The following is a 25,907-nucleotide window of genomic DNA, read 5'->3' as shown; positions in this document are numbered from 1 at the left end:
TTCCATTTTGGTGGGGACTTTCCATTTTTAATTTAATTTTCCATTTCCAACAATCGTTTTTTTTTAGATTATAGCACCATCTATCCATATTTTGAAAAAATGTCTCGAATAAAAGTTACTTATCTTTACGTAAGGAATCCAAATCTGCAATAAAAAATTGGGGCTCCCATTTAAGATTTTAAAGTAACCCCCCACCCCACCTCCGTGGGGGGTCGTGTTTGGTGCTATTCGATAGATTTTTCAAAAATATTGAATAAGTGTATTTTTCAGTTTTTCGATCTGATGTTCATTTCGCGAAATATCGCGGGATTCGTATTTAAAATATTAAATTTACCCCCCACCCATCTCCGTGGGAAGTCGTGTTTGGTATCATTCGATAGATTTTTGAATAATATTAAGCACGTATTTTTTAGTTTTTTGATCTGTCATTCATTTCGCTCAATATTCGCATTTTTCTTGTGAAACTTTGGGACTCACCCATTTCCTTACGCCCCGCTCAAATCGTCAGATTTTTAAATGTACTTACACTGTTTTGCGTCTACTTAACTTACCTTATCTTAATCTGGCGATTTCGAGTTTTTCTAAGGATATATTCCCCCCCCCCTCTTAACGAAGTCCCCTGCATTAAGAGCCAATATATGGTAGAGGTACATTTTCAGGGTACAAGGTTTCTCCCCATGTAATAATCTGACGCGCTCGAATAACTGCAAAAATCCCCACTTGGGCTCCCCTACCATAAATAGATTAGGACAAGAAGTTAGCTAATATAGAGAATGATATTTATTTAGCAAAAAACTTTAATGTCGAAGTGAAAACTTTTGTTGTAATTGGTACACACACCGGCAAAACTAAAGGAACACTTTAAAAATGGGACATGTTTGATATCTCGAATCTCTTAAACCCGTTGTCCGATTTGAATGATTTTTTTGGTATATTGTAGCCTTAATATTTAATCATATCAGTGTAATAATATTGGGGCTAGACAAGTAAACTTTATACCGGGTGTAACAATCATACTGTGTTTCTTCGTTAAAGTTCGGAACACCCTGTGGAATATTCTAGCCTATATAAAATAATGAAATTAAAACTTTTGTAGCCTTAAGATTTCTTACCATTTTCTTTTTTGATTCACTTGCTTATCTTGGATAATAAAAAAGTTAGATACTTTAACAACTAGCCATGTTCTTCATCAATACAGGGTGTTTCTAAACAAATGCGACAAACTTTAAGGGGTAATTCTGCATGAAAAAATAATGTCAGTTTACTTTATAAACATATGTCCGCAAATGCTTGGTTTCCGAGATACGGGTCGTTGAACTTTTTCTTGCAAACTGACGATTTATTTTTTGCTCTAAAACCGGTTGAGATATGGAAATGAAGTTTGGTAGGTTTTAAGAGGTAGTTATTGCGCATTTTTTGACATCCAATTAAGAATTTTTTATTATACACATATGCACGCCAATGGTACATATAAAATTCTTAATTGTATGCCAAAAAATGCCCAGTAACTACTTCTTAAATTCTACCAAATTTTATTTGCATATCTTAATCAGTTTTAGAGCAATAAATAAATCGTCAGTTTGCAAGAAAAATTCAACATCCCGTATCTTGGAAACGAAGCATTTGTGAACATATGGTTATAAAGTAAACTGTCATTATTTTTTCATGCAGAATTACCCCTAAAAGTTTGTTGCACTTATTTAGAAACACCCTGTATTGATAAAGAACATGGCTAGTTGTTAAAGTACCTAACTTTTTTATTATGCAAAATAAGCAAATTAATCAAAAAATAAAATGTTAACAAAGCCTAAGGCTATAATTGAGTTTTAATTTCAATATTTTATATAGGCTAGAATATTCCACAAGGTGTTCCGAACTTTAAGAGGAAACAGTAGCGATCAACAGGTAGCGAAAACGCGTTCCAAGATTGCGGCTGTAATTTTGAATATTTTTTCGAGATATTTGGCACACGTATTCGTAATATAATAAAGAATGGCGGTACAGAGCCCAATTTGAAAAATAATATATTAATATGTATAAATTGCTCTGTAATTAAATACAATATTAAAAAAACGAGCCTGTACCGCCATTAAGAAGAACAAACAAATACACTTTCTTCAAATAAACTTTTTTATCCGATGCCTAGATTTTGTGTCATTTTGGAACTACTTAAATTTTTTATTTCATTATTAGTTCCAAAATGACACAAAATCTAGGCATCGGATAAAAAAGTTTATTTGAAGAAAGTGTATTTTTTTGTTCTTCTTAATGGCGGTACAGGCTCGTTTTTTTAATATTGTATTTAATTACAGAGTAATTTTTACATATTAATATATTTTTCCAATTGGGCTCTGTACAGCCATTCTTTATTATATTACGAATACGTGTGCCAAATATCTCAAAAAAATATTCAAAATTACCGCCGCAATCTTGGAACGCGTTTTGGCTACCTGTTGATCGCTACTGTATCACCTTAAGGAAAAAATACAGTGTGATTGTTACAACCGGTATAAAATGACATTTAGCTGTCTAGCATCAAATATTATTATACCGGTATTCTTAAATAATAAGGCTACAACATACTAAAAAATCACTCAAATCGGACAACTGGTTTAGGAGATTCGAGACATCAAACCATTTTTAAGGTGTTCCTTTAATTTTGCCGGTGTGTGTATATATTTAATTGAAAAATTAAATTAAACATCCAAATGGATTACAATAGTTTATTTTTGTTCAGAAAGAACGTTTTTGGATTTATCAGTCCATCTTTCGTGGACCTTAAGTACTTGCGCTAATAACCGCAAAACCAAACAACGGTTTGATTTAAATTTGAGACTACATACTTTCTAGAAAAAACGATTTGAAAATTTTTCGTCCCTTGTATTTGAAAAAGAAATGAGAAAAAAATTAACAAAAAAACGGTGTATTTTACCAACTTAAAGCAAGGGTAACTTTTACTACTAGAATACCTCATAATTTAATAATTTGTGTCAAAAATGCTTAAAAATTAAAGACAAAAAAGTTATTCGATAAAATAACCGTTGTCCTTCCCAAAACCGACGCATGTGACCGATACTAGAAATTCGCAATTAATGAAAACGATTCATATCTGGAATATAATTTGAATATATTTGCTGTCTTTTTCTATAACAAACATTTCTCATATATAGAAAATGACAGCAAATACAAAATAAGTGATTGATGTGATCGTGCATGGGTATTCTTTCATTTTTCCGACTGTACAAGTTTTCGTTTTTCTAAATACAAATTTTCGTTTTTCTAAATACAAGTTTTCGTTTCTTTTTATGAATTTATTTTTATTAAAAAAAATTTTCAATTTCATTTTTCTAGAAAACGGTGTATCCTATCGACTTAAAATAAGAGTACCTTTTATTACAAGAATACCTCACAATTTAATAATCCAGAGTCAAAAATGCTTAAAAGTTAAAGACAAAAAAGTTATGCGATACAGTAACTGTTGCCCTACCCAAAACCGACGCCTATGACCGGTACTAGAAATTTGCAATGAATAGAATCGATTTATATCTAGAAGATAAATACGCATACCAATTTTTGTTGTTCTAAATATAAGTGTTCCGGAGGAATTTAAGAAAAACTTATTACCAGACGCCATCTTCAAATAGCTTTAGCTCCCTTAGGAAACGTTTTCGGACTAAGTGAATTGAGTTAAATTGTCTTAAAATTATCTAAGGAATCTCCTGTATTCGTTTGTCGGTATAGTTTCTGGACACCCTGTATAAAAACTAACCGGATAAGATAAGAAGGTCATGTGGTAAGATCAGATGAAGACAGAGTGTTAAAAAGAGTGTTTTTGAGAGACCAGACGGTAGAAGATCAAAAGGCCGTCTATCAAAAAAAAAAAAAAATGATGTTAGCTGATTTATCTAGAATTGGAGTACAATAATGGAAAATGGAAACGCAAGACAGTAGAAGATGGAGAGATATATTATATCGCCTATAGCGGATACTGAGAAAACTCACCTCCAATTGTAAATTGTAAAGCCAGTCAAGAAGAAGAAAATAATAAAGAAGGTTTGTATTTTGTACTTAATTCAGAAAAATAGGCCAACAGAACATTTAAGCATCAAAAAAGTTTTCTCTTTGCTACATCATCCGCATAAGCGATAAATTGTGTTCCATTCAGTATTATATCCTTTCCGTTTAGTTTTGCTTCTTTCAAGATAATATGCTCCAAAACATGACACCGTTTTTCCCTGCCTTCTTTTCTCCACTAAAAAATCATGAGTAGCGGTCTTTTTTAATTTCCCCCGAATCTTCCCATCTTACCTCCTGTACTACTACCAGGTCTATTTTATATCTTATTACCTCTTTTGCCACTTCTTTAATTTTTCCTATTTTTAGTAGCGTTTTAATATTCCATGAAGCTATTTTTGTTTATTTTTTTGCTTTTATCTTTTATGTAACCGTTGTTCTGCCTTTGCAATTTTCCGTTGTGATCTGAGTTTTCTTTACTTCCTATTACAATCTCTGAGTCCTTTTCGTTTGCCTTGTCGTTACCTATGCCCCCTCCTTCCTCTGACTCAGTTTTTGGGCTTGTTTTTATAAATTTCTCTTTTATTTTATCCCATTTCCATTTTTCTCCATTTATAGTGACCTAATTGTTTCCTTCCCTTTTTTCTTTTCGGACTTATATTTTATTATTATATATTACGAATTGTAGCTTGATGCATTATTTGAAAAACATTTATAGGGTTTGAATTAAGGTTGTATGATGCTGTTTATGATTTGTCAACCCCTTGTGATTTATTTCAGCTTCTATAAAGGTTCCTTCTTAATTTAAATATTGAAAAAGACAATTTAGTGAATTTTTGTCATACTATGTACTAGACATCAGAAAAATCAGAATACAGACAGAATGATTCTGTCTGCTGGCTCGACTCCAGATGGTTTTAGTCCAGGGCGCATCTGTTTTGAGATGGACGTTGAGAGGTGACTCATATTTGTTGCAGAAATTTCTTGGAATTAACTCCTATAATAATAATTGGGTTATCCTCCCACTCAATGTCCGGAACATTGGGTGCGTTCGGACGACCATAGCGGCTGGCTGTCAGCAGAAATCGGCTGAGTGGTTGTATCCAGCCGTGATAGGGAAAGCTTAGTAAATCTCTCAGCGGCTGGCTTCCAGCGGTGACGTCTGACAGCTACTGCTGGCTCAGCTGTCCAGCCGCTGTGGTCGTCCGAACGCACCCATTGTTTAAATAATCAAAATGTCAAAAAATGAAAGAAAAATTCGATCATTTTCTTCGTTTTTTGATTATAACTTTCAAATTATTCACTTTCGAGAAAAGTTGTACTAATATAAAAGTTGCGTAATTAAATTTCCTAGAATAGAGGATTAGTTACAAATTTTAAAAATCGTCACCCTTGTTGCAAAATAACAATAATTGAGAAAAAAACAGCAAATATTTGCATTTATGCTATACTTAGGACCTTCATATTTTACCCAGAAAAACTATATAATATACTTAGTAAAATAATACTGTAAATTTCATTAATATCAGTGCAACAGATTTTGCAATCCAGCTTTCGCAAAAAAATTCATTTTTTCAAAATGTTGCAGGACTGAAAATAAAGCAGATAGCAAGTTGAAATTATTTTTATCTACTTATATAAGAGTACCGTACCTTTCATTTGCAATTTTTAAAATTAAAATCCATTAACTACCACGGCGGCAGGAATTTTTTTAAATAAACATTAATTTTTGGTGCTACGCGCAGGACAGCGGTGTTTGATTCACACAAGTTGATTTCCACCAAAATTCCTTCCAATCTTAATCTAATATATTATTTTCTTACACAATATTTTGTTGTATTTTAATATTTTAATTCCACAAAAATCAAACTAATTTGATTATTGTTTGTGAAATATTGTTTAAACAATTGCATATATTTAAAAATAATAAACTTTTATTCCCTAAGTTAAAATATATGAACAAAGAAAGTTTTTGCTAATAAAAGTGTTATTTCAAAGGATAGAGTATGTGTTTTTATTTTGCAATAAACAAATTTATTGATTTATATCGAAATGTACTAAAAATTAAAATTTATCAATCGTTATCAAAGGTCATTGAAATGCCCAATCAGAGCAAACTATCCGCTGTCCTGCGCGTAGCACCAATAATTAATGTTTATTTAAAAAAATTCCTGATGCCGTGGTAGTTAATCGATTTTAGTTTTGCAAATTGCAAATGAAATGTACAGTACACTTCTATAAGCAAAAGAAAATTAACTTGCTATCTGCTTTATTTTCAGTCCTGTAACATTTTGAAAAAATGAATTTTTTTTGCGAAAGCTGGATTGCAAAATTTATTTTGCAAAATCTATTGAACCGATATTAATGAAATTTACAGTATTGTTTTACTGTATCATAAAGTTTTTCTGGGGTGAAATTTGAAGGTCCTAAGTGTAGCATAAATGGTTGAAAAACGTAAAATGCAAATACTTGTTTTTTTATCGTTTTTTCGCAATTATTGCTATTTTGCAACAAGGGTGACAATTTTTAAAATCTTTAACGAATTCTATATTATAGGAAATTTAATTGCACAACTTTTATGCCAGTACAACTTTTCTCAGAAATGAAGTTATAATAAAAAAACGAAGAAAAAAATCGAATTTTTCCTTCATTTTTTGACATTTTGATTATTTAAACAATCACCTTTTGACCTTTTGAGTGGTAGGATAACTCAAATTAGTTATTTTCAAGCAATTTCTGCAAAAAAATATGAGTCACCTCTCAACGTCCAAATGCACTAATATTTTTACAAATGCGCCCTGGTCTATTTGAAGTTTGCACCTATACCATCCTATATCATGATGTGTTTTTTGTGAAGTCCTATATACCGTTTGTTACCTGTTTTTCAAAAAAAAAATTAATTTTTTGCAACCACAATCGCAAGTGTTTTAACTTCGGAAAAATAATCTTTATAAACTTTTTCAATAAAAATTGTTTTCAATAAAAATGGTGAAACTTTTAATTGCAATTAGGATACAAACAGCAAGGGTAGTATTTTTATTTTTTTTTAAGAAAACAATAAGAATCTCTTATTTTCGTCACAACCCTCTTATTTAATAATATGCTGCACAGAGATTTATAGTCTGTTCGCTAAACTCAGACGCAACTGGCTACATATTTTAGTCGATAATTTTTTTGTTTTTGCCAATTTTGCAAAAATTTGCAAAATTATTAACTATTTAGTGATTATTAACTATTTAGTAATTATTTTTTGCCAATTTTACTAAAATTGGCAAAATTACCGACTAAAATATCTAGAAAGTTGCGTCTGAGTTTAGCGAACAGACTATACAAAATCTCATTTTAATCCTTTATTTAGTATTCGTATTTTACAAAACGTATTTTAGTTTTTCCCGTAAAATTGACCGTTTTTCTGTGACTCTATGTTCAATTTTTAAAATTTTTCGTTAAATATGTCATTTTCAGTGTCAATGAGTTCTTCTTCTTCAAGGTATTGCTGGCTTTGGGTAGGACTAATTAGCCACTTCAATCAGTTTATATTAGGCTTAATTAAAAACGCAATCTCTACATTTTATCCCTATACAGGTTTTTCGGGAAAATGTAAAATTTTTATTAATTGCGAAAAAATCGATTAAAAATATAAGAAAAATTTAAATTTTCAATCAAGAATAAGTCTAAAAGTATTCATTTTTAGTAAGAAAACTCTTTCCTTACTTACTGTCAAAATTTCAAGATAATCGATGCATATTGATGAGATTCGGGGGTTAAAAACCGTGGCACACTAGACTATTAATATGTATTTTCAACAAAAGTGAAAAATCAAGATCAAAAAATCAAGTAACTAAATAAGGAAGAAAATAAATACTTACTGCCATTAGCATGATCCAACTGTTCTTAATTGCTCCGTAGCATCCCAAAAAGCATATAAGAAAGATAAATGTTCCAGTAGCAATTAACATATTTGGTAATGAAAAATATTCGCTGTTAAGGAAAAAATCATATTTTGTATAGTAGGTATGTATACTAGCTCCAACTGCAATTAAAATTATACCAGTTATCTAAAACAAAAATTAAATCAAATTAGTATTGACATTGAATACAGAAAAAAAAATCATTTGTACAGTTGAGTCCGCGAGTCTTTACCCGTGCGTCATTAATACCTGGCGAGATAAAACACAAACTTTTTATCTAGCATCATTCTCTTCCACGCATGAATCTAATGACAAATCAGCTGCCGCATTTTATTAAGTAAAAACACATGTTATTTTTATGAACGATTTGGACTCAGTGCATTGAAAAGAGATAGATACAAAGAAAGACGACTGGGGATGTTTTCACATTTTTTAAGCAAAATTTCTGACGTTTTGGTCTGTTTACTTTTGTGGCTGTCAGTTTGTTGAATTTTTTGCTGTTATTTTGTCGAATTGTTGCCTTTTGAAGTTTTTTGTAATATACAGACAATTGTTTTCACAACTAATTTTATATTGGAGTTAGAAATTTTATGATAAATAAGTTTATGTTATTTTACGATAAATTTTGATAACGTACAAGAAATGCTTGTGTTTAATGTTCCGCCAAAGTGAACAAAATAACAAAAAGAAAATATGTTATTGAATTTTTTTATAAATTGTTTATTTATTTATTAATTAATAATAATAAAATAACTTATTAAGCTACTTCGAATGTAGTTGTAATTATGCACCAAAATTTTAAAGCAGAACTTAAATTTGACATTCTATTTATTTGATAACGTCAAATTTTATACTATAACCCGTGATCGGAATAATACCCAATTTCTGTCACTTGCTATTGCGTTTAGTAAATTTCCGACTTATTTCGTATGCTTTAAATGATGACGCACGGGTAAAGACTCGCGGACTCAACTGTAAGTAGGTACATATTTATTTATTTCACGGTGTTGGCTTCTGCATTTCCATGAAATTCTAGTATTTTTCGACTGAATTAGTTTCAAATTGTACCATACAAGTGAACTAGAGTATTAAGACGTACAGCGGTCCTAGATGCTCAATATTTTTGTCAATATATTGCACAATATTTAATAGTGTACAATATATTGACAGTCCGTAGATCACATTTAACAATTGCGCAATTTATTGTGTCAATCAACAGGACTTTGATTTTTATTGTGCAATATACTAATATTGAAGTGTTTGTGGCCTATATTGCACTATATTGGTTCAGTCGTGAAAATTGATCTATAACAAGAAATCGAACTTGACTGACTTGGCAACATTCAGCGCACCTATGAGTATAATAAATAAAATCCTTACACACAATATTGTATCTTGTATAGTGTCACTGTCACTAGTATAGTGTCACTGTCACTTCGTACTGCCGACGCACTGTTGATGCACAGTCGAAAAAAAAAATGATGACGCGCTGATGTAAATATACCGGGTGGTGAATTCGAAAACGGGCCATAGGAAACTCAATGTAAAATTACTAAACTGTTGAATTCCTGCTTCCCTAATTATTCTACATCAAAATACATGAGTAGAGGATTGAAATATTTATTGAAAACAATTGTTAAAATTGTTCTACGAACTAAACACATTCCAAAATTATGTAAAATATAATAAATTTTATCAAAGTATTTGCCAAATTTAGGCCACATACGGTGCAAGAATGTGTATAAGGTTGCGTTCGGTCACAATGAAATTATTATATTCACGATATTTTGAACAGCCAGTATTTTTATTTTATCATTTATTGTTTAAAAAACAATAAAGTTGAAAAGATGTCCTCAGTTGAGGAGAAAGTATCTAGTAATAATAAAGATGTTTTATTCAGTCAATAGTTTGCGTACTGTCAGAAATAGTAACGTGTGGCCTTACTTTTACGCACTTACTTACTATGGCAAATGTATATTTTTCAAAATTTTGGAATGTGTTCAAATCGTAGAACAATTTTAACTTTTGTTTTAAATCCAGATTTTAATCCTCTACAAATAGTTTCTCATGACTTTTGATGTAAAATAATTAGGGAAGCAGGAATTCACCAATTTATAATTTTACATTGAGTTTCCTATGGCCCGTTTTCCAATTCACCAACCGGTATAAAATATTAATAAAGTTTATCTGTCATGAGAAAAATGAGAAGTGTCTTAACTAATCTAAGTCCTATTTGAAATGGATTGTCTGTGTTGAATTATTATATTAATAAAATTTATAACTTCCATTGACGAGTCACTACGGAATTTACATTGTTAGAGCCTAGTCTTCAAAATTTTATAACATTAAATTTCGATTTTGAGTTTCGGTAATAAAACAGTTTCGGACGCATTTGAAAAATGTCTAAAAACGCTGAATTTAAACTTTCACATTTTGAAAACATAATAAAGAAAGCCACAGCTAGCAAAGAATACTTTGGGAGAGGCTGCTACAAAATAGGCAAAACTAAAAGAACAAAAGGAACTGAACAAATAGGGCAGAGACAAAAGCGACATTCTCGAAGTTACACACGATAGGAGTAGTCCCGAGCATGGGCGATCATATTAAAATTTTTAGGGGTGGGGCAGACGTGAAGATGTTTTGTATATGTTACACTCAAACTCCGAATTCGGACAATTTCAGAAATTTTTACTCACTTCGCCATGTGGACAACGTGAATTACTCACGTCGCGGAGTGATCATTTTATTCGGACTTTGGCCGAAGCGAAATACCCAGACCGCGTTGTGGGTAAACGAAAGTACTCAACTGCCGAAATAACACGTTCACCAGAGATTAAACAAAACCATAATACCCATAACCCGACGTGGGTAATATATTTTACCCACGTCGGGTTGTGGGTATTTGTAATTTACGCAAACTCCGAAAAAACTCCAAACACTACCATTTTTTATTTTATTTAACATGCTCTACAGGCCTTGGAGGCCTAGGGCTTTACAACTTAACAATAACAATTTTACATAATACAAATGACAATATATACTAATGTCTTATATTTGTTATATAATTTGATTTATTGTCTATGTAAAAATTGCTGCACTATGTTTCTCCACTGTATCCTGTTTTTCGCTTTCTCTTTCCAGTCTGTAATTTCCATCGATCCTATATCTTCTTGAAACTTTTCGTGCCATCTTTTTCTTGGTCTACCTCGTCTCCTTGTCCCAACTGGTTTTCTTAATAGTATCTTCTTTGGCATTCTTGACCTATCCATCCTCTCGACATGACCTGCCCACCTGATTCTTTGTGCCTTTGTGTATCTTGTTACAGTTAACACTACCATACTCTACACTAATTCCATAATAACAAGTAAAATAAAATAAAATTTTCCTTGAAATTCTATTTATTTTAATAAAAAAAAACTAAACAGTGAAATAAAAAAAGTATCTTATTATTGAAAATAGAACAAAAATTATTAAACGTTTTCATACATAAACGTCTTTTATTTCATTTATATTATTTTCAATGTTTGTTATTTTTTTACGACGTCGCGCGTCGGCTGTCAAAGGGGAATCTAATAATCAGTGCCGGATTTACCACTAGGCCGACTAGGCCGCGGCCTAGGGCCGCAAGCAAAAGGGGGCCGCAGCGTTTTGTAAAAAAACTTTTTTGGTAAAAAAAAATGTGTAAAAAAAGCCGCGTCCGAATATGGACACGGCTTTGCGCATTCTACTATGCATGATGACATCTAATGCATCTAGAGAAAGATCATTCAGCGTGTTGAAAAGAATCAAAAATTGACGAAAATTCTAGATTGTCTAGTTTGGTTAGTTTTGTTTCAAATGCCCAAAGGCTTTTTCAAGCCTTAGGGCTTGTTTATATGCAGGCGGTTTGCCAACGTCGACCTCACCGTTTACCTGAAAAACCCAACCACCGCGGTTCAAGTTAACATAGAAACAAATGCAACCGCTCACCATCGTACATATGCCACCGCGAGTTTTACGTTGTTTACCAGCGTTTAAACAGGTTAATCGGGACGTTTACGTTGGCAAACCGCGCCCTATCTAAACAAGGCCTTAGACTTTAACGATTCGATTAAAGATTTTGCAGCCAAAAAAGGTAGAAAAGTGAGTGTTTAGAGTTTAGATATGAGATTTATTATGAGTATGGAGTGGAGTGAGTGTCAATGGTAATCACTAATCCAACTTTATCCAAATTAAGAATATTACACTGACGTTTTTCGGTATAAGAGAATATTGTGACAATTTAACGATCTAAAAGTTTATTTGTGGTATTCTTAATATTTTTATTTTTTAGTACCGTAGCCTATTACTGTTACAGTTCATATTATTTTTCTTGTTCTTTTACTTATAATGTCTTTTCAACTCGGCTTTTTTTAGTCTTTTATTGTCACCTATATCTACTTTTCCCACGGATGAAATAAATGCTATTTTAACAATTAAGGGCATAGGCGCAAAACGTCGCCTGTCAAAATGTTCAATGTGATTTAAATGTATTAATTTTTTTCGAATCCTGACAAACTAATAAGTTTTTTTGAAAAATTTAAACGCAGAATGAAAGATTACGTTATAGTATAGTATAGTTGATCCAAAAGATGGCATAACCCAGACATCCAAAGTGAAAGTTATCCTTCAACACCAAATTGTTCTATATGGTCCACACAATGTCCAGAAAAAAGTCACACCATTTTGAGCGTCGGGTTTGGGGGGGGGGAGAGGGGGGAGAAATCGGTAAATTCGCAGTTTTTTAAGTTTTTCGCCAATATTTCTAAACTATGCGGTTTAGCATGAACAACCTTCTATACAAAATTGTTCTACATTAAATTTGAAATAAAAAAGGCCCTATGCATAATCTTTCTAAAATGAAATGGTTGAAATGAATGGTTCCAAAGTTACGGAGGTAGTATAGTATAACTGGTCCAAGAAAAGGCCCAACCCAAACATCCAAAGTAAAAGTTTTCGTTTAACACCAAAATGTTCTATATGGTCCACATATTGTTCAGTAAAAAGTTACACCATCTTGAGCGTCCAGTTTGGGAGGGAGATGGGAGAGAAGCCGGTAAATTAGTAGTTTTTTTACGTTTTTCGTCAATATTTCTAAAACTGTGCTTTATCGTAAACAGTGTTATATACAAAAATGTTCTACATGAAATTCAAAACAAAAAATGTTGTATACATAATTGTTATAAAATCAACGGTTCCAGAGTTACGGAGGGTGAAAAGTAGAGGTTTTCGATACTTTTTATATTTTTTGGGCAATATTTATGATATAACTATACCAAAAACCCAGACATCCAAAGTGAAAGTTATCCTCCAACACCAAATTGTTCTATATGGTCCACATAATCTTCAGAAAAAAGTCACACCATTTTTTGGGGGGGGGGGAGAGGGGGAGAAATCGGTAAATATAAAAAGTATCGAAAACCTCCACTTTTCACCCTCCGTAACTTTGGAACCGTTATTTTATAACAATTATGTATAGAACCTTTTTTGTTTTAAATTTTATGTAGAATATTTTTGTATAGAACATTGTTTACGCTAAAGCATAGTTTTGGAAGTATTGACGAAAAACGTAAAAAAACTACTAATTTATCGACTTCTCCTCCATCTCCCCCCCCAAACCGGACGCTCAAAATAATGTAACATTTTACTGAACAATATGTGGACTATATAGAACAATTTGGTGTTGAAGGAAAACTTTTACTTTGGATGTCTGGGTTAGGCCTTTTTTTGGACCAACTACCAACTTTTGGACTATACTACCTCCGTAACTTTGGAACCGTTCATTTTAGATGGGTTATGCATAGGGCCTTTTTTATTTCAAATTTAATGTAGAACAATTTTGTGTAGAGCAGCGTTTCCCAAATGGTGGGTCGCGACCCGGTACCGGGCCATGAAAGCAAAACACCGGGTCTTCTTGCCTCGCCGTTTCACATGAACGTCTTCTTTTGCACTGCGAAGTGCGTTGGCTATCCAAATGGAATGTTAAAAAAAAACTAATTGAATTAATTGAATCGAAGGAAGAAGTTTCAATATTCTTAGAACAACATCCACCAACGCCTAGGGATACAATATTTTAAGTTAAAGACAGTTTTCATGATGTCAATTGGTTAGTCAGGGTAGCCTATCTTTGTGGTATTTTTGACTTCTTGAACAATTTAAATATGCCATTACAAGATAGCAATGTGTAGTACCAGAGAAGGTGGAAGCTGCAACAAAACATTTGTGGACACGTCGCGCGGAAGCAGGAAATTACAAAGCTAACAGAACTACAAAAAGAGTATAATGTGAATCATTGCCGGATGAGATTTCAGCTGCTTTCAAGGAACACCTGCTAGGACTGGGGCAAATCTGAAGGAATATTTTTCCCCCATCTACAGCAACAACAAGCATGGATAAGGATAAGCATTTACAATGGACCTAGAATCCGAGACAAGACTTCCGAATATAGATATTGAGTCAGCAACTAAACTATTGTGTGACAGGACACTCAAAGACATACTTGACAAAATACCACTGATAAATTTTTGGCTGTCTTGCCGCCAGGAGTACCAAGTTTAAGCAAAAAAAGCGATAATTTCTAATTCCTTTTGTTACGACCTATAAGTGTTAGGCAGGGTTTTCAACACTGGCTTTCCTCAAAAATAAGTATAGGAATGGTGTGCAAGTCGAACCGGACCTGAGGATAAAATTATCATTTTTTCCTCCAAAAGTGAAGTTTTTAACCAAAAACGATATTTTTCTCATTAATAAAGTATTTGATTTTTATTTTTCTTTATTACATTTTTGTTAAATCTAATGATTCTTTATTGAAATATAACTGTAATAAATATTTAAATATGTTTTCTGGTACACACTCATACCAGGGTATGCAAAAAAATTAGTGGGTCACGGAGGATAAACACAAAAATAACCGGGCCACGGAAAAATAAGTTTGGGAAACGCTGGTGTAGAGGGTTGTTCATGCTAAACCGCTTGGTTTTAGAAATATTGATGAAAAACGTAAAAAACTACGAATTTGCAGATTTCTCCCCCCTCCCCCCCCCCAAACCCGACGCTCAAAATGGTGTGACTTTTTTCTGAACATTATGTGGATCATATAGAAAAATTTGGTGTTGGAGGATAACTTTCACTTTGGATGTCTGGGTTTGGGTCTAACTATACCATACTATTATTACCGAGGGCCGAAAGTCCCTGAAAACTTCTATAATGTTTATTTTAATAAGTTACATAGGTGAAAAAAAGAGAACATTTAGTGTGACTTTTAATTTCAAATATCTATTCAAAAGAGATTTTTTTAACAATCGTTCAATCTTTCATTCTGCGTTTAAATATTTCAAAAATACATATTAGTTTTCTCAAGAAAAAAAACATTACTACATTATTTAAAACACATTGAACATTTTGACTGGCGACATTTTGCGCCTATGCTCTTAACTGCAATACTAATTTATAATATAAGTTTAGCAATATTAATAATTTTATAAATAACTGCCGTTTGCTAACTTTTTGAATAATATATTTTCTATAAATATAGAAGCTGTTAAAAAAACTAAGTTTCCAATCTAATAGTACATAAAACAACATCCAAAAATGTTACTCTACATCCTACCAGATTGAAAACAATGGGAACCTTCTCTGGTAGCACCTCCGAGGCTTCTACAATTTGCAAGCCCTAACGGATGCTGAGACTAAGGAAGATGAGGGAATTTTACAATTTATAATCCACGTCCCATCTGCTCAGCGCGGTAAAGTTCCAACGAGAATGGTTCCCTTCGTACTCCAATCAGAGTAAACATGTAAATCAAAAATGAATAACCATTTTTAATTTCGTTGCAACACGAAACTACAGCCGCATCATTATTCCAGTTCAATCAGAGAGTGCAGCAAGCACCTATACCGGTTTCGAAACTTATTAGTCTCTCATCAGGAGGCACATATGCTGCTCTCTCTGACCCAACTAGGACAAACCCCGGAGTGCAGTCACGGATTGCAACGAACGAAATGGCAGGTATGCCTTAGCGGCAACTGCTAGCAAAAGACTAAGTTTTCAATCTAATAGCACATAAAACAGCACCATGCTGTTCCACATCCTATCAGACTGAAAATAATGGGAACAAAATTGAAAATGGTTATTCATGTTTGATTTACATGTTTACTCTGATTGAAGTACGAAGGGAACCATTCTCGTTGGAACTTCACCGCGCTGAGCAGATGGGATGTGAATTATAAATTGTAAAATTCCCTCATCTTCCTTAGTCTCAGCATCCGTTATGGCTTGCAAATTGTAGAAGCCTCGGAGGTGTTACCAGAGAAGGTTCCCATTGTTTTAAATCTGGTAGGATATAGAGTAACATTTTTGGATGTTATTTTATGTGCTATTAGATTGGAAACTTAGTTTTTTGCTAGCAGTTGCAGCTAGCGCATCCCTGCCATTTCGTTCGTTGCAATCCGTGACAGCACGCCGGGGTTTGTCGTAGTTGGGTCAGAGAGAGCAGCATATGTGCCTCCTGATGAGAGACTAATAAGTTTCGAAACCGGTAGAGGGGCTTGCTGCACTCTCTGATTGAATTGGAATAATGTTGCGGCTGTAGTTTCGTGTTGCAACGAAATTGAAAATGTTTATTCATTTTTGATAGAAATTGTTGTTAGAGCTGATTTGGGGTTTTAGCCAAATTTGTAAACAAAGATTATTTAATTAGTGAATAGAACATTTCTATTCATTTGTGTTATGCTTTGTATGTTGTACCAATTTTAAAAAGCAAAATTAAAATAAACGTTATGTATTAATATTATGTGCTTTATGCTTAAATTACATAATCGTTAAGTTATCGGGGGCCGCTCGGGGTAATTTGGCCTAGGGCCGCAAGTACCCTAAATCCGGCACTGCTAATAATCCATTTTTCTGCGGTGAACCAAACATTGTCTCATAAGGGGTTCTCTTGATCCCACTGTGGTAACTGTGAGTCTGCAAGTCTGAACTGAAACGGATTTCGGCGTTTGCTCAAACTAGAAATACACATAACCCGACGTGGGTAAAACAGATTACCCACGTCGGGTTATGGGTATTACGGTTTTTCTCAATCTCCGGTGAACGTGTTTATTTCGACAATTGAGTACTTTCGTTTACCCACAACGGATTCTAGATATTTCGCTTCGGCAAATGTCCGAATAAAATGCTCACTTCGCGACGTGGGTAATTCACTTTGTCCACATCGCAAAGTGAGTAAAAATTTCGGACATTGTCCGAATTCGGAGTTTGAGCGTAACATATACATTGGATGACAATATATAGTTTAATTAAAGCACCCCCGAAAAACTAGGCGGCACCGCCCTCCCTTCCCATGGGTACGAGCGCCTATGGTCCCGAGTATTTAGTAGTAGATGGAGGTGTTAAGTGGATAATGTCAGGTTGGCATACTTCGCGTGAAGTACCGGAAGTTCCCCACTATCTTAGAGTGAAAGCATAGGAGCCAGGGTGAGCATGAGAGTCGTCACCTCTTAAAAAAGCTGCCCAGTGACAAATATAAAATAGATTTGATAGAAAAGAAGATTCAGATTTGATTAAAGTACAGACAGAGCCTCTGCATGTGCTTATACGTATTTCGGCGTTACCGTAGCCTCCTCGGAGCACCTGTTGTGTAGAGGCACTGAAATGGTATCAAATATTTTCATCTCTTCGGTGTAATTATTAAACTAATTACCAAAGATGCTATTAGATTACCATCTATGAATCATAAGTCAAATGAGTTAATAAGCAACAGTTCCTGACTCATTTGACTTACGATATAACAGATTTATTTCTAATCAATAAAGTGTGAGAGAAATCTATTAATATGTAAAGAACATTGAACCCATTTTATAATTCAAGATCATTATTTGAAAAAAGGTATGAACTCATAAAAAATGCTTATCAAATTTTGGTGATGCTTGAATTATTTTAATATGTTGGATGGATTACATATATTTGCACTTTGTGTAATTGGTGTAAAAACCAGTAGATCATCTTTTATTATGACATAATACGTGTTTTCCTTGGATTGTTTGATAGACAATAGTAATGTATGGCGGGCAAATAATATTTTATCCCGTTAAAAATTCATTTATTTACCTTGTCTATCCATCTTATTTCTCTTATCAGTTAAGATATATTTACATTTATTTAATTAAATAATGACATACATCAAAATATGTTTATGATTAATAAGAGCATATGTTTAAATTTAATAATAATTTAGGTTTCTTAATTAATAATATGTTTATAATAAATAAACCAACTTCACTTCTTTGAACTGTACTCTAAATGTATTTCTGTAATATAAATCTACATATGTCAACTATCTTGAACATTGTACATCTAACCCTAAAATGTTTTATTTTCAGTAAGAGCACACAATTAAAAATGTTCTTCCACAGTCCACATCTCTACTGACACTAGTGTACTCCTTTATAAATATCTCCCGCGATTTTTAAATAGGTAGGTACACATAGGTGACTCCTCTCTTATTGAGAGCCTACCACTCTAAACCTCTCGTACCTATAACTCTATAATATGCTTTGTCAATATTATCAATAAAACCTATATATGAGCGTTTGCTTTTTATTCCTATATTTTCTTAATAAGGTGCCTTATGCTGAGAATTACATCAATTTTTAATCTGCTGTTCATAGTTATTCCAAACTAATTTTTGGCTATTTGGGTTTCCTAAGGTGTTTCGATTACTCCATACTCATGACCGATATTTTCATGGATGCAACAGCTGTCTCTGTTGCATCATCAAAGATTTCGTCAAGGTATCTTACGTCACTTAACAGAGTGAATTGAGAAGAAGACGCAACCTCTCTGTTCCTTCAATCCAACCAATTGGATCCAGTGTAGAGTTTGTTAATAGACAATAGTGCACATAGACAATCTTTTACACAAGACTTTTGAAAGACTAATTTCACTAGCAAATACTTGTACGAGCCCCTTACCATATCAGTTGGCCCAATGTAGATTTAAGAGAAAATCCAATTTTATAGAACAAAAACAAAAGTCCAGCATACCTAAACTTTGAAAGTTATCATCGATAATTTTTGGATATCCAAAAGTATACAAAATATGTTTTAAATTAATAAGAACGATTAATTAAACAGAATAATAACAAATTAAAAAAAAAACGCAAAAAATGTCTAATTTTAACAAAACAAATGTGGAAGTTTACAACTAAGTGACATCTTTTTTATTTTTAATTAGATTCAAAATTCTTCGAGGCATAGTTTTTATAAAGTTCTGACAACACTCTGGTGTAAATGGATCCCATATTTTTTGCAAGTTTTGCTTCAATTCTTTGACGGATCTAGAAGGATGTTTCCTCAATGTTTTTCATTTCGCGTAAAAAGAGGCCAAAAGTTTTTCTCGGGGACAAGTCGGGACTGTTAGAAACGTATTCCAGAAGTAGTATACCGTGGTCATCAATCCAGTTTAAACTCTTTTTTGAGGTATGGCAACCTACGCCATCTCGTTGGAAGACAAAATCTTTCGCTAATTTAAACTTATTGAAACGACTTTGTTGCACAATCGGTAAGAAATTATTTAAAACCTTCAAATAATATTTGCCCGTATTTAAGATTCCATCGATAAAATGCAATTTTTCCAAACTATTCGATGACATGCTGCCCCAGACCATGATAAACGTAGGAAATTTGACTTTTCTATTAAAGCATTAAGCTGAAAAGCTTTACTTTTCCTGCGTATAACTCGACTCCTACTGTATCTAACTCGACTCCATCACAAACTTCAAATCTGGATTCATCACTCCATTGTATTGTATCCCTTAGTGAATTTGTTCAACCTCAATGCTCTTTTGACCATTTTAACTTATTATTCTTGTGTTGTAATGTTAAGACTGGATTTTCGTTAGACTGAGATAAAATTAAAATTTTCACAAAGAATTCGTATTGATTTTTTAACATTATCAATCACTTTGTAAGTAGAAAATCTTAATTTGTGGACCTCTCAGTGACATGTCGATCTAGAAACGTGGGTTCCAACCAGTTTACTCCAAAAAAACTACTTAAATCTAGATAAGTTTCACGTCGGTTTTTCACTATAATGCGTCTTAATCCCCTTCTATTCGTTTCGTTTATTTTACTTTTTCCTTCATTTATAGGTTTTGTGATGACAAAACCTGAGGTTTTGTATCTCCTAACTATATTTCTTACACTATACTGTGACAATTGAAACATATTCGAGATTTTCGAATTGATTTTCGAGAATTAAAAAATCTATTGATGATTGAACAAATGTTCTCATCCATAACTTTACCTTCAGTCATTCCCATCGATGACTATATTCCGACAAACGGCAATAGGCTTTATAATATCACAAAATATATTTGACATTAATTGACAATCGTTTTGATATCATTTTCCATAGCCTAACTCTGATTTTAAGATAATTATGAAAAAATCAATGTATGTTGATGTAATTGAATCAAAAGCCACGATTTAGCGACTTTTTTATTATTATTTAAAATAAATAAAAAACCATAAGGGTAATGTTTTCAATAAATATTAGTAAGAAATGCAATAATAATTAATATGGGAACTTATAAAAATATGTTGATTATCACTTGTTTATGGTAATCGTCATAAACTTCAAATTCCAAAGGTGGGCCAACTGAAATGGGAAGGGGCTCGTAGTTAGTAGTTCTGTTTCTCTTTATCAACTAGTGTTGCATTTATTTGTTTGTATGTTGTATGTATGTTTTTCTTTTAATTTCATATTGTTGGGCTATATTTTGTGTCTTTACCACAATAAATTATTAGTATCCTAAGAGTCTTTTGAACTAATAGCCTATGCTTTGTACAGCTCTCTCTCTCTAGGGCGTTCTTTATGTTCGTCCTATTGTTATTTGAAATTTTACCTCAACAACACTGAAAGGAATTGTGATGCTATCCACTATAAAATAGAACAAAAGCTAAATTATATACAAATTTATAGTCATGGAGATTAAGCACAATAATTATTTACAGTGCACCTGTAATACCATTTTCTTTTGTTATTCAAATACTGATAATTAATGATATCTGACGACTTTGATATGCAGTTTATCGCCACAATATTTTTTAAACGTAAATTTAAATACTTTAATTCTATGTATAGTGGTGGTCACTAAAGGTGAATATGAGCTATTACCTCCAATTTCGATGAACCGGTTTCGGTTTGAGATATTAAAGATCAAATATTTTAATTAACTCAAAAACTTCGTTTGTACAAAAAAATTATTATTACTAAAATAAAATTGAAGCTAATAAAAAAACAAAAATTTCTTCCTTCAAAATCTTTTTTGTATTAATTCAAGGTGAGGTAATTGAATGTACCTATATTTTTTTTGGCGAGTACCTACTTAAATCTAATTATGCGTGCTTAAATAACGGGAAAACGATGCTGCATTTTATAAAATAGTCTAACTAAATTCTTGTTAAAGTACTCAAAAATACGTATCAAATCCAGAAGAAATTAATATAGTATTAAAATTTATGCTCCAAAAATTTTTCCAAAAAAGGGTTATTGTTTTTTAGAATCCCCCCGTTAATTTTTATGATATCAGATTTATCTAAAAACCATTTTTTTGAAAGGTAATTTGAATGGCTATAAAATCGTATTAAATTTTAAACTTCTAAATTCCTTATTTTTTAAATATAATAGGTTAAAGGGTCCTGGTTATATTATATGTTTCTCGCAGTAAAATTTAGGCTTTAAACGTTTCTCTCGGTTATATTTTATTCTACAAAAATAATAAAAAACGTAAAATCTTTGTTAAAAAAAATCTAAAATTTGGTTATTTATTATTGTTTACGTATATCGAGTATTTTTTAAGTTATTATTAAAAGAAAATGAAAAAAAAAGGATTTTAATCCGGTTAGAATTTTTGAGGTCATTACTTATGCTAAAATAAAGAAATTCTTATATAGTCCTGTCGCCAGGGGGGGTACAACGGCCTCCTTAATTCAGATGGGCTTACCCAAGTTTTTTTTATATATTTTGACCCGCAGAATACGAATTTTTTGGGTAACAGTTGATCCGGATGTCGATAAGATTGTTATAAACAAAGAACTTGAGGAATTACATAACAGCGATTTCTCGCAAAACAAAACATCTTTTTGTATTTTTGGGGTCATTTTAAGCAAAAAATATTCCTACAAGTTTTTTCGTAGAATGCATAGTTTTCGAGATAACCGCGGTTGAACTTTCAAAAAATCGAAAAATTGTAATTTTTGAACCCGAATAACTTTTGATTAAAAAATAAAGTAGCAACTCTGCTTGCCGCATTTGAAAGTTTAAGTCAAATTATATCGGTTTTGATTATTTGCATTGCTAGAAATTTATTATTTTATTGTTAAACAAAGCTATAAACACCTAGTATGTGAGTGATGTTTTCAATGATTTCTCATTTAAAATCGAACGAGTAGGTAGAGTAGCTACGAGTGCAAGCGAGGCAATTTCTACGTAGCATGCGTTAAAACGCATGTATTAGGCACGGGAAACACTATGTGTTTACAGATTAGTTTAACAATAAAAAAATTAATTTTTAGCAATGCAAATAATCAAAACCGATATAATTTGACTTAAACTTTCAAATGCGGTAAGCAGAATTGCTACTTTATTTTTTAATCAAAAGTTATTCGGGTTCAAAAATTGCAATTTTTAGATTTTGTGAAAGTTAAACCGTGGTTATCTCGAAAACTATGCATTCTACGAAAAAACTTGTAGGAATATTTTTTGCTTAAAATGACCCAAAAAATACAAAAATATGTTTTGTTTTGCGAGAAATCGCTGCTATGTAATTCCTCAAGTTCTTTGTCTATAACAATCTTATCGACATCCGGATCAACTGTTACCCAAAAAATTCGTATTCTACGGGTCAAAATATATAAAAAAACTTGGGTAAGTCCATCTGAATTAAGGAGGCCGTTGTACCCCCCCCTGGCGACAGGACTATATAGGGATTACTATGAATTTTAATTTTATGTACAAGGTGTATGTTTTATTTTTCACTTTTTCCTAAAACATTTGAAAGGATTCTCTTATTAAATGCTTTTCTTTAGTTAAACGTTTGCGTCAAATCTTTAGACGTTAATTTGACTGCCTTTTCTTCAATGCAAATGAATGAACATTTGCAGTCATATGCGTTCGCGGGAACAATACACTAATAGTCAATAAAAAAAGATTTTGTTTATTAATTGTTAAAAAAAAACGATTTTGATGAAAAATGACTAAATTCTCGTTGTTTTTTTACAATGTAGAAACTTGAAACATTTACCGATTGTAGCTAATTATATGAACTACACATAATTTCACTTTTTACGTTAATTGTTTAGGCCCGAAAGTGTTTGAAGAAGGACAGGCTTACGTTGCATTGAGCCGAGTGCGATCATTAGACGGCTTGCGTATCGAAGAACTCCGTTACGAGAAATTGACAGGGTCTACACCTTGTAATAGTAAAGTATTAGAAGAGATGGAAAGACTGCGAAAACTGTAATAGGTGTGAATAATGATTTTGATTTAAGAAATGTATGAATAAATTACAGAAAATGTACAATGTGTGTATCAAATGTTGAAATAAATGCAAAAAAATGTGTCTATCATATATGTACATCCTTTTTTTTAACATGACGATATAGTTTAATGTTTGAAAAGTGTGAGACTATAAAGTAAAAAATAAAAAAAAAAACGAACTCGAAGGATTATTCGAAAAAAACTGTTAGACAGATTAAAATACAAAAATCTCACACATTCGTTAAAAAATTGAAAAAATCTAACACATTCGTTAAAGAAAAACGTGGGGCGCGTTTTCATCGAATAAACGGTTTGAGGATAGATACTATTTTACTTTTTGCGCCCCACGCTTTTCTTTAACGAATGTGTTAGATTTTTTCAATTTTTCAACGAATGTGTTAGTTTTTTGTATATTTAATCTGTCATAACAGTTTTTTTCGAATAATCCTTCGAGTTTGAATTTTTTTTATTTTTTGCTTTTTAGTTGATTTTTTATAATATTTTTAATTTTAGTCACTCGTAACTAAAGAAAAGCGTTTCTTATTTTTTTATTTTCATCATAACTTGCTTACTTTTGATGCTATCAATTTCTTCTGGAGCTCATTTGATGGACATTCCTGTTCCTGAGTACTTTGACAAATTTTTAATATATATATATATATATATGTTATAAAATACATAATTTTCTCGTTATTTAAGATTGAATATTAGATTTGAGTACACGCCGAAAAAAAATGCCTCTACATTCAATTACCTATAACTCAGTTGAAATTAATTTCAAAACATTTTTCAAGTAAGGAATTTATTTGATTTTTTTTATTTGAATTTTATAAACATAGCATAGTATAAACAGAACCATTTTTTTTTAATAATACATATTGCACAGCAAGGATTTTTGTTTAATTTTATTTTGAAGTCGTTTGTTATTATAACCGATCACACTGCACACTGCAGCCAAATGGCTTACTGTACAGTTTCCATTCATGTAACCATCTGGCTCATGTTTAGTGTTAACGACTACTTACGTAGCCTGAATCAATAGCATTACGTGCCATCCGAAGCACGGTAGTGGCTCAGTTAAATGAGAAATTGAAAAATTTCGGATATTTGTGCCATGATCGAACTCAGGTCGTCCGGTAATAAAACCAGTGTCTAGCCACTGAACTATGGTCGCCACTCACAGAACCACGAAATCGTTTTTTTTTTGTAAGAAAAGCTTGAAATATTAATTTCATTACCTACAAGCCAAAATTGTATGTTAATATCTCTTTGGTAATAAAAGTCCCAAATATAAATGTCGAATGTTCGGTACTGTGCTGCCTATTTTTATCAAAACCCCTTTGCAAATTCGCTGTATTTAACAGAGGATGTTCCACGTTTATTATAAATCAACTCCGCCTCTGGTAAGTGGCTTAGTTACTGCCAGTGCCGGTCCAAAGACCGGATAAAGAAGGAGAGTTGTGCAATAAGCCAGTAACCTATTCTGGTAAAAAAAGTACTACTACGAAACATTCAGACAGGCCTCAAAATGGACGGATATCAAGACGACAACTTTGGCAACGGAATATTTGCTGGAAACGTAGAATGCCAGAACACTAAATAGACCAGGAGCACAAAGCATTCTTCCACGCGAAATGAAAAGATACAAGGGCGAGGCCCCATTAGTCCGTTGCGCTGCGTTGCATTGCGACATCGCAACGGAACAACACAGGGGTGAGGCCCATTAGTGCGTTGCGTTGCGACGTCGCAACGGCACAACGCATTTTATGCGACATGTGCCTTGCGATGACACTGCCATCGAAGAACACCCGCAACTGGTCGACGCGACGCAGTGCAACGCACTGATGGAGCCTCGTTCCGATGCGTTGTTCCGTTGCGACGTCGAGACGTAACGCAGCGCAACGCACTAATGGGGCCTCCCTCTATAAGGGGACATCCATAAACTACGTCGTTAAGAAGAGGGAGGGGGCTTGCTTATTTCGACGAAATACGACAGGGGGTGGGGGGTATGAGTGCACATTCGACGTCGTTTAATATATTGGTATATTTAAATGTGTCGCTGTTGTCTCTATAAATATAATTTTTTACTAGATTTTACCAGCATTAAAGTATCAGTATGTCAGATATTCATATAAAAACAAATAGTTTTTGAAATGAAATTGAAAATAAAACAAAACGTTTACAAATAAATACACCTTTGTTAAAATTAAAAAGAATCCTCTTATCTTATAGATACTTTTATCGCATACATTTCGTTTTTATCAGTCACAGCCTTAAAATAATATTAGGTAGCACTTTTGTACAGGACAACAAACAATAAGACATTGTTCTTTGGGTTTAAACAAGCGCTTCTATATATACAGAACAACGTCTGGAAGCAAACAATATTAAATTGTTAGTTCATTTATGTGCTGCATACTGTG

The 25,907-nt window shown here is 32.6% G+C and overlaps 1 protein-coding gene across 4 annotated transcripts in view; it reads right to left on the bottom strand.

Annotated features, from left to right (window-relative positions):
* Window positions 1-25,907, bottom strand: part of LOC126880185 (CD63 antigen-like) — a 218,769-nt gene that overhangs the window by 84,228 nt on the left and 108,634 nt on the right. For all 4 annotated transcript variants that reach the window (XM_050643960.1, XM_050643961.1, XM_050643962.1 and 1 more), the window contains exon 3: window positions 7,884-8,072. In XM_050643960.1, the coding sequence (XP_050499917.1) occupies window positions 7,884-8,072 (189 nt within the window). The remainder of the gene's footprint in view (window positions 1-7,883; window positions 8,073-25,907) is intronic.

The sequence above is a fragment of the Diabrotica virgifera genome, chromosome 2 (genome assembly GCF_917563875.1).
Source record: "Diabrotica virgifera virgifera chromosome 2, PGI_DIABVI_V3a".
Lineage (NCBI taxonomy): Eukaryota > Metazoa > Arthropoda > Insecta > Coleoptera > Chrysomelidae > Diabrotica > Diabrotica virgifera.
The sequence above is the reverse complement of the archived record's forward strand: the minus strand, read 5'-3'. Positions and strand labels throughout refer to the sequence as shown.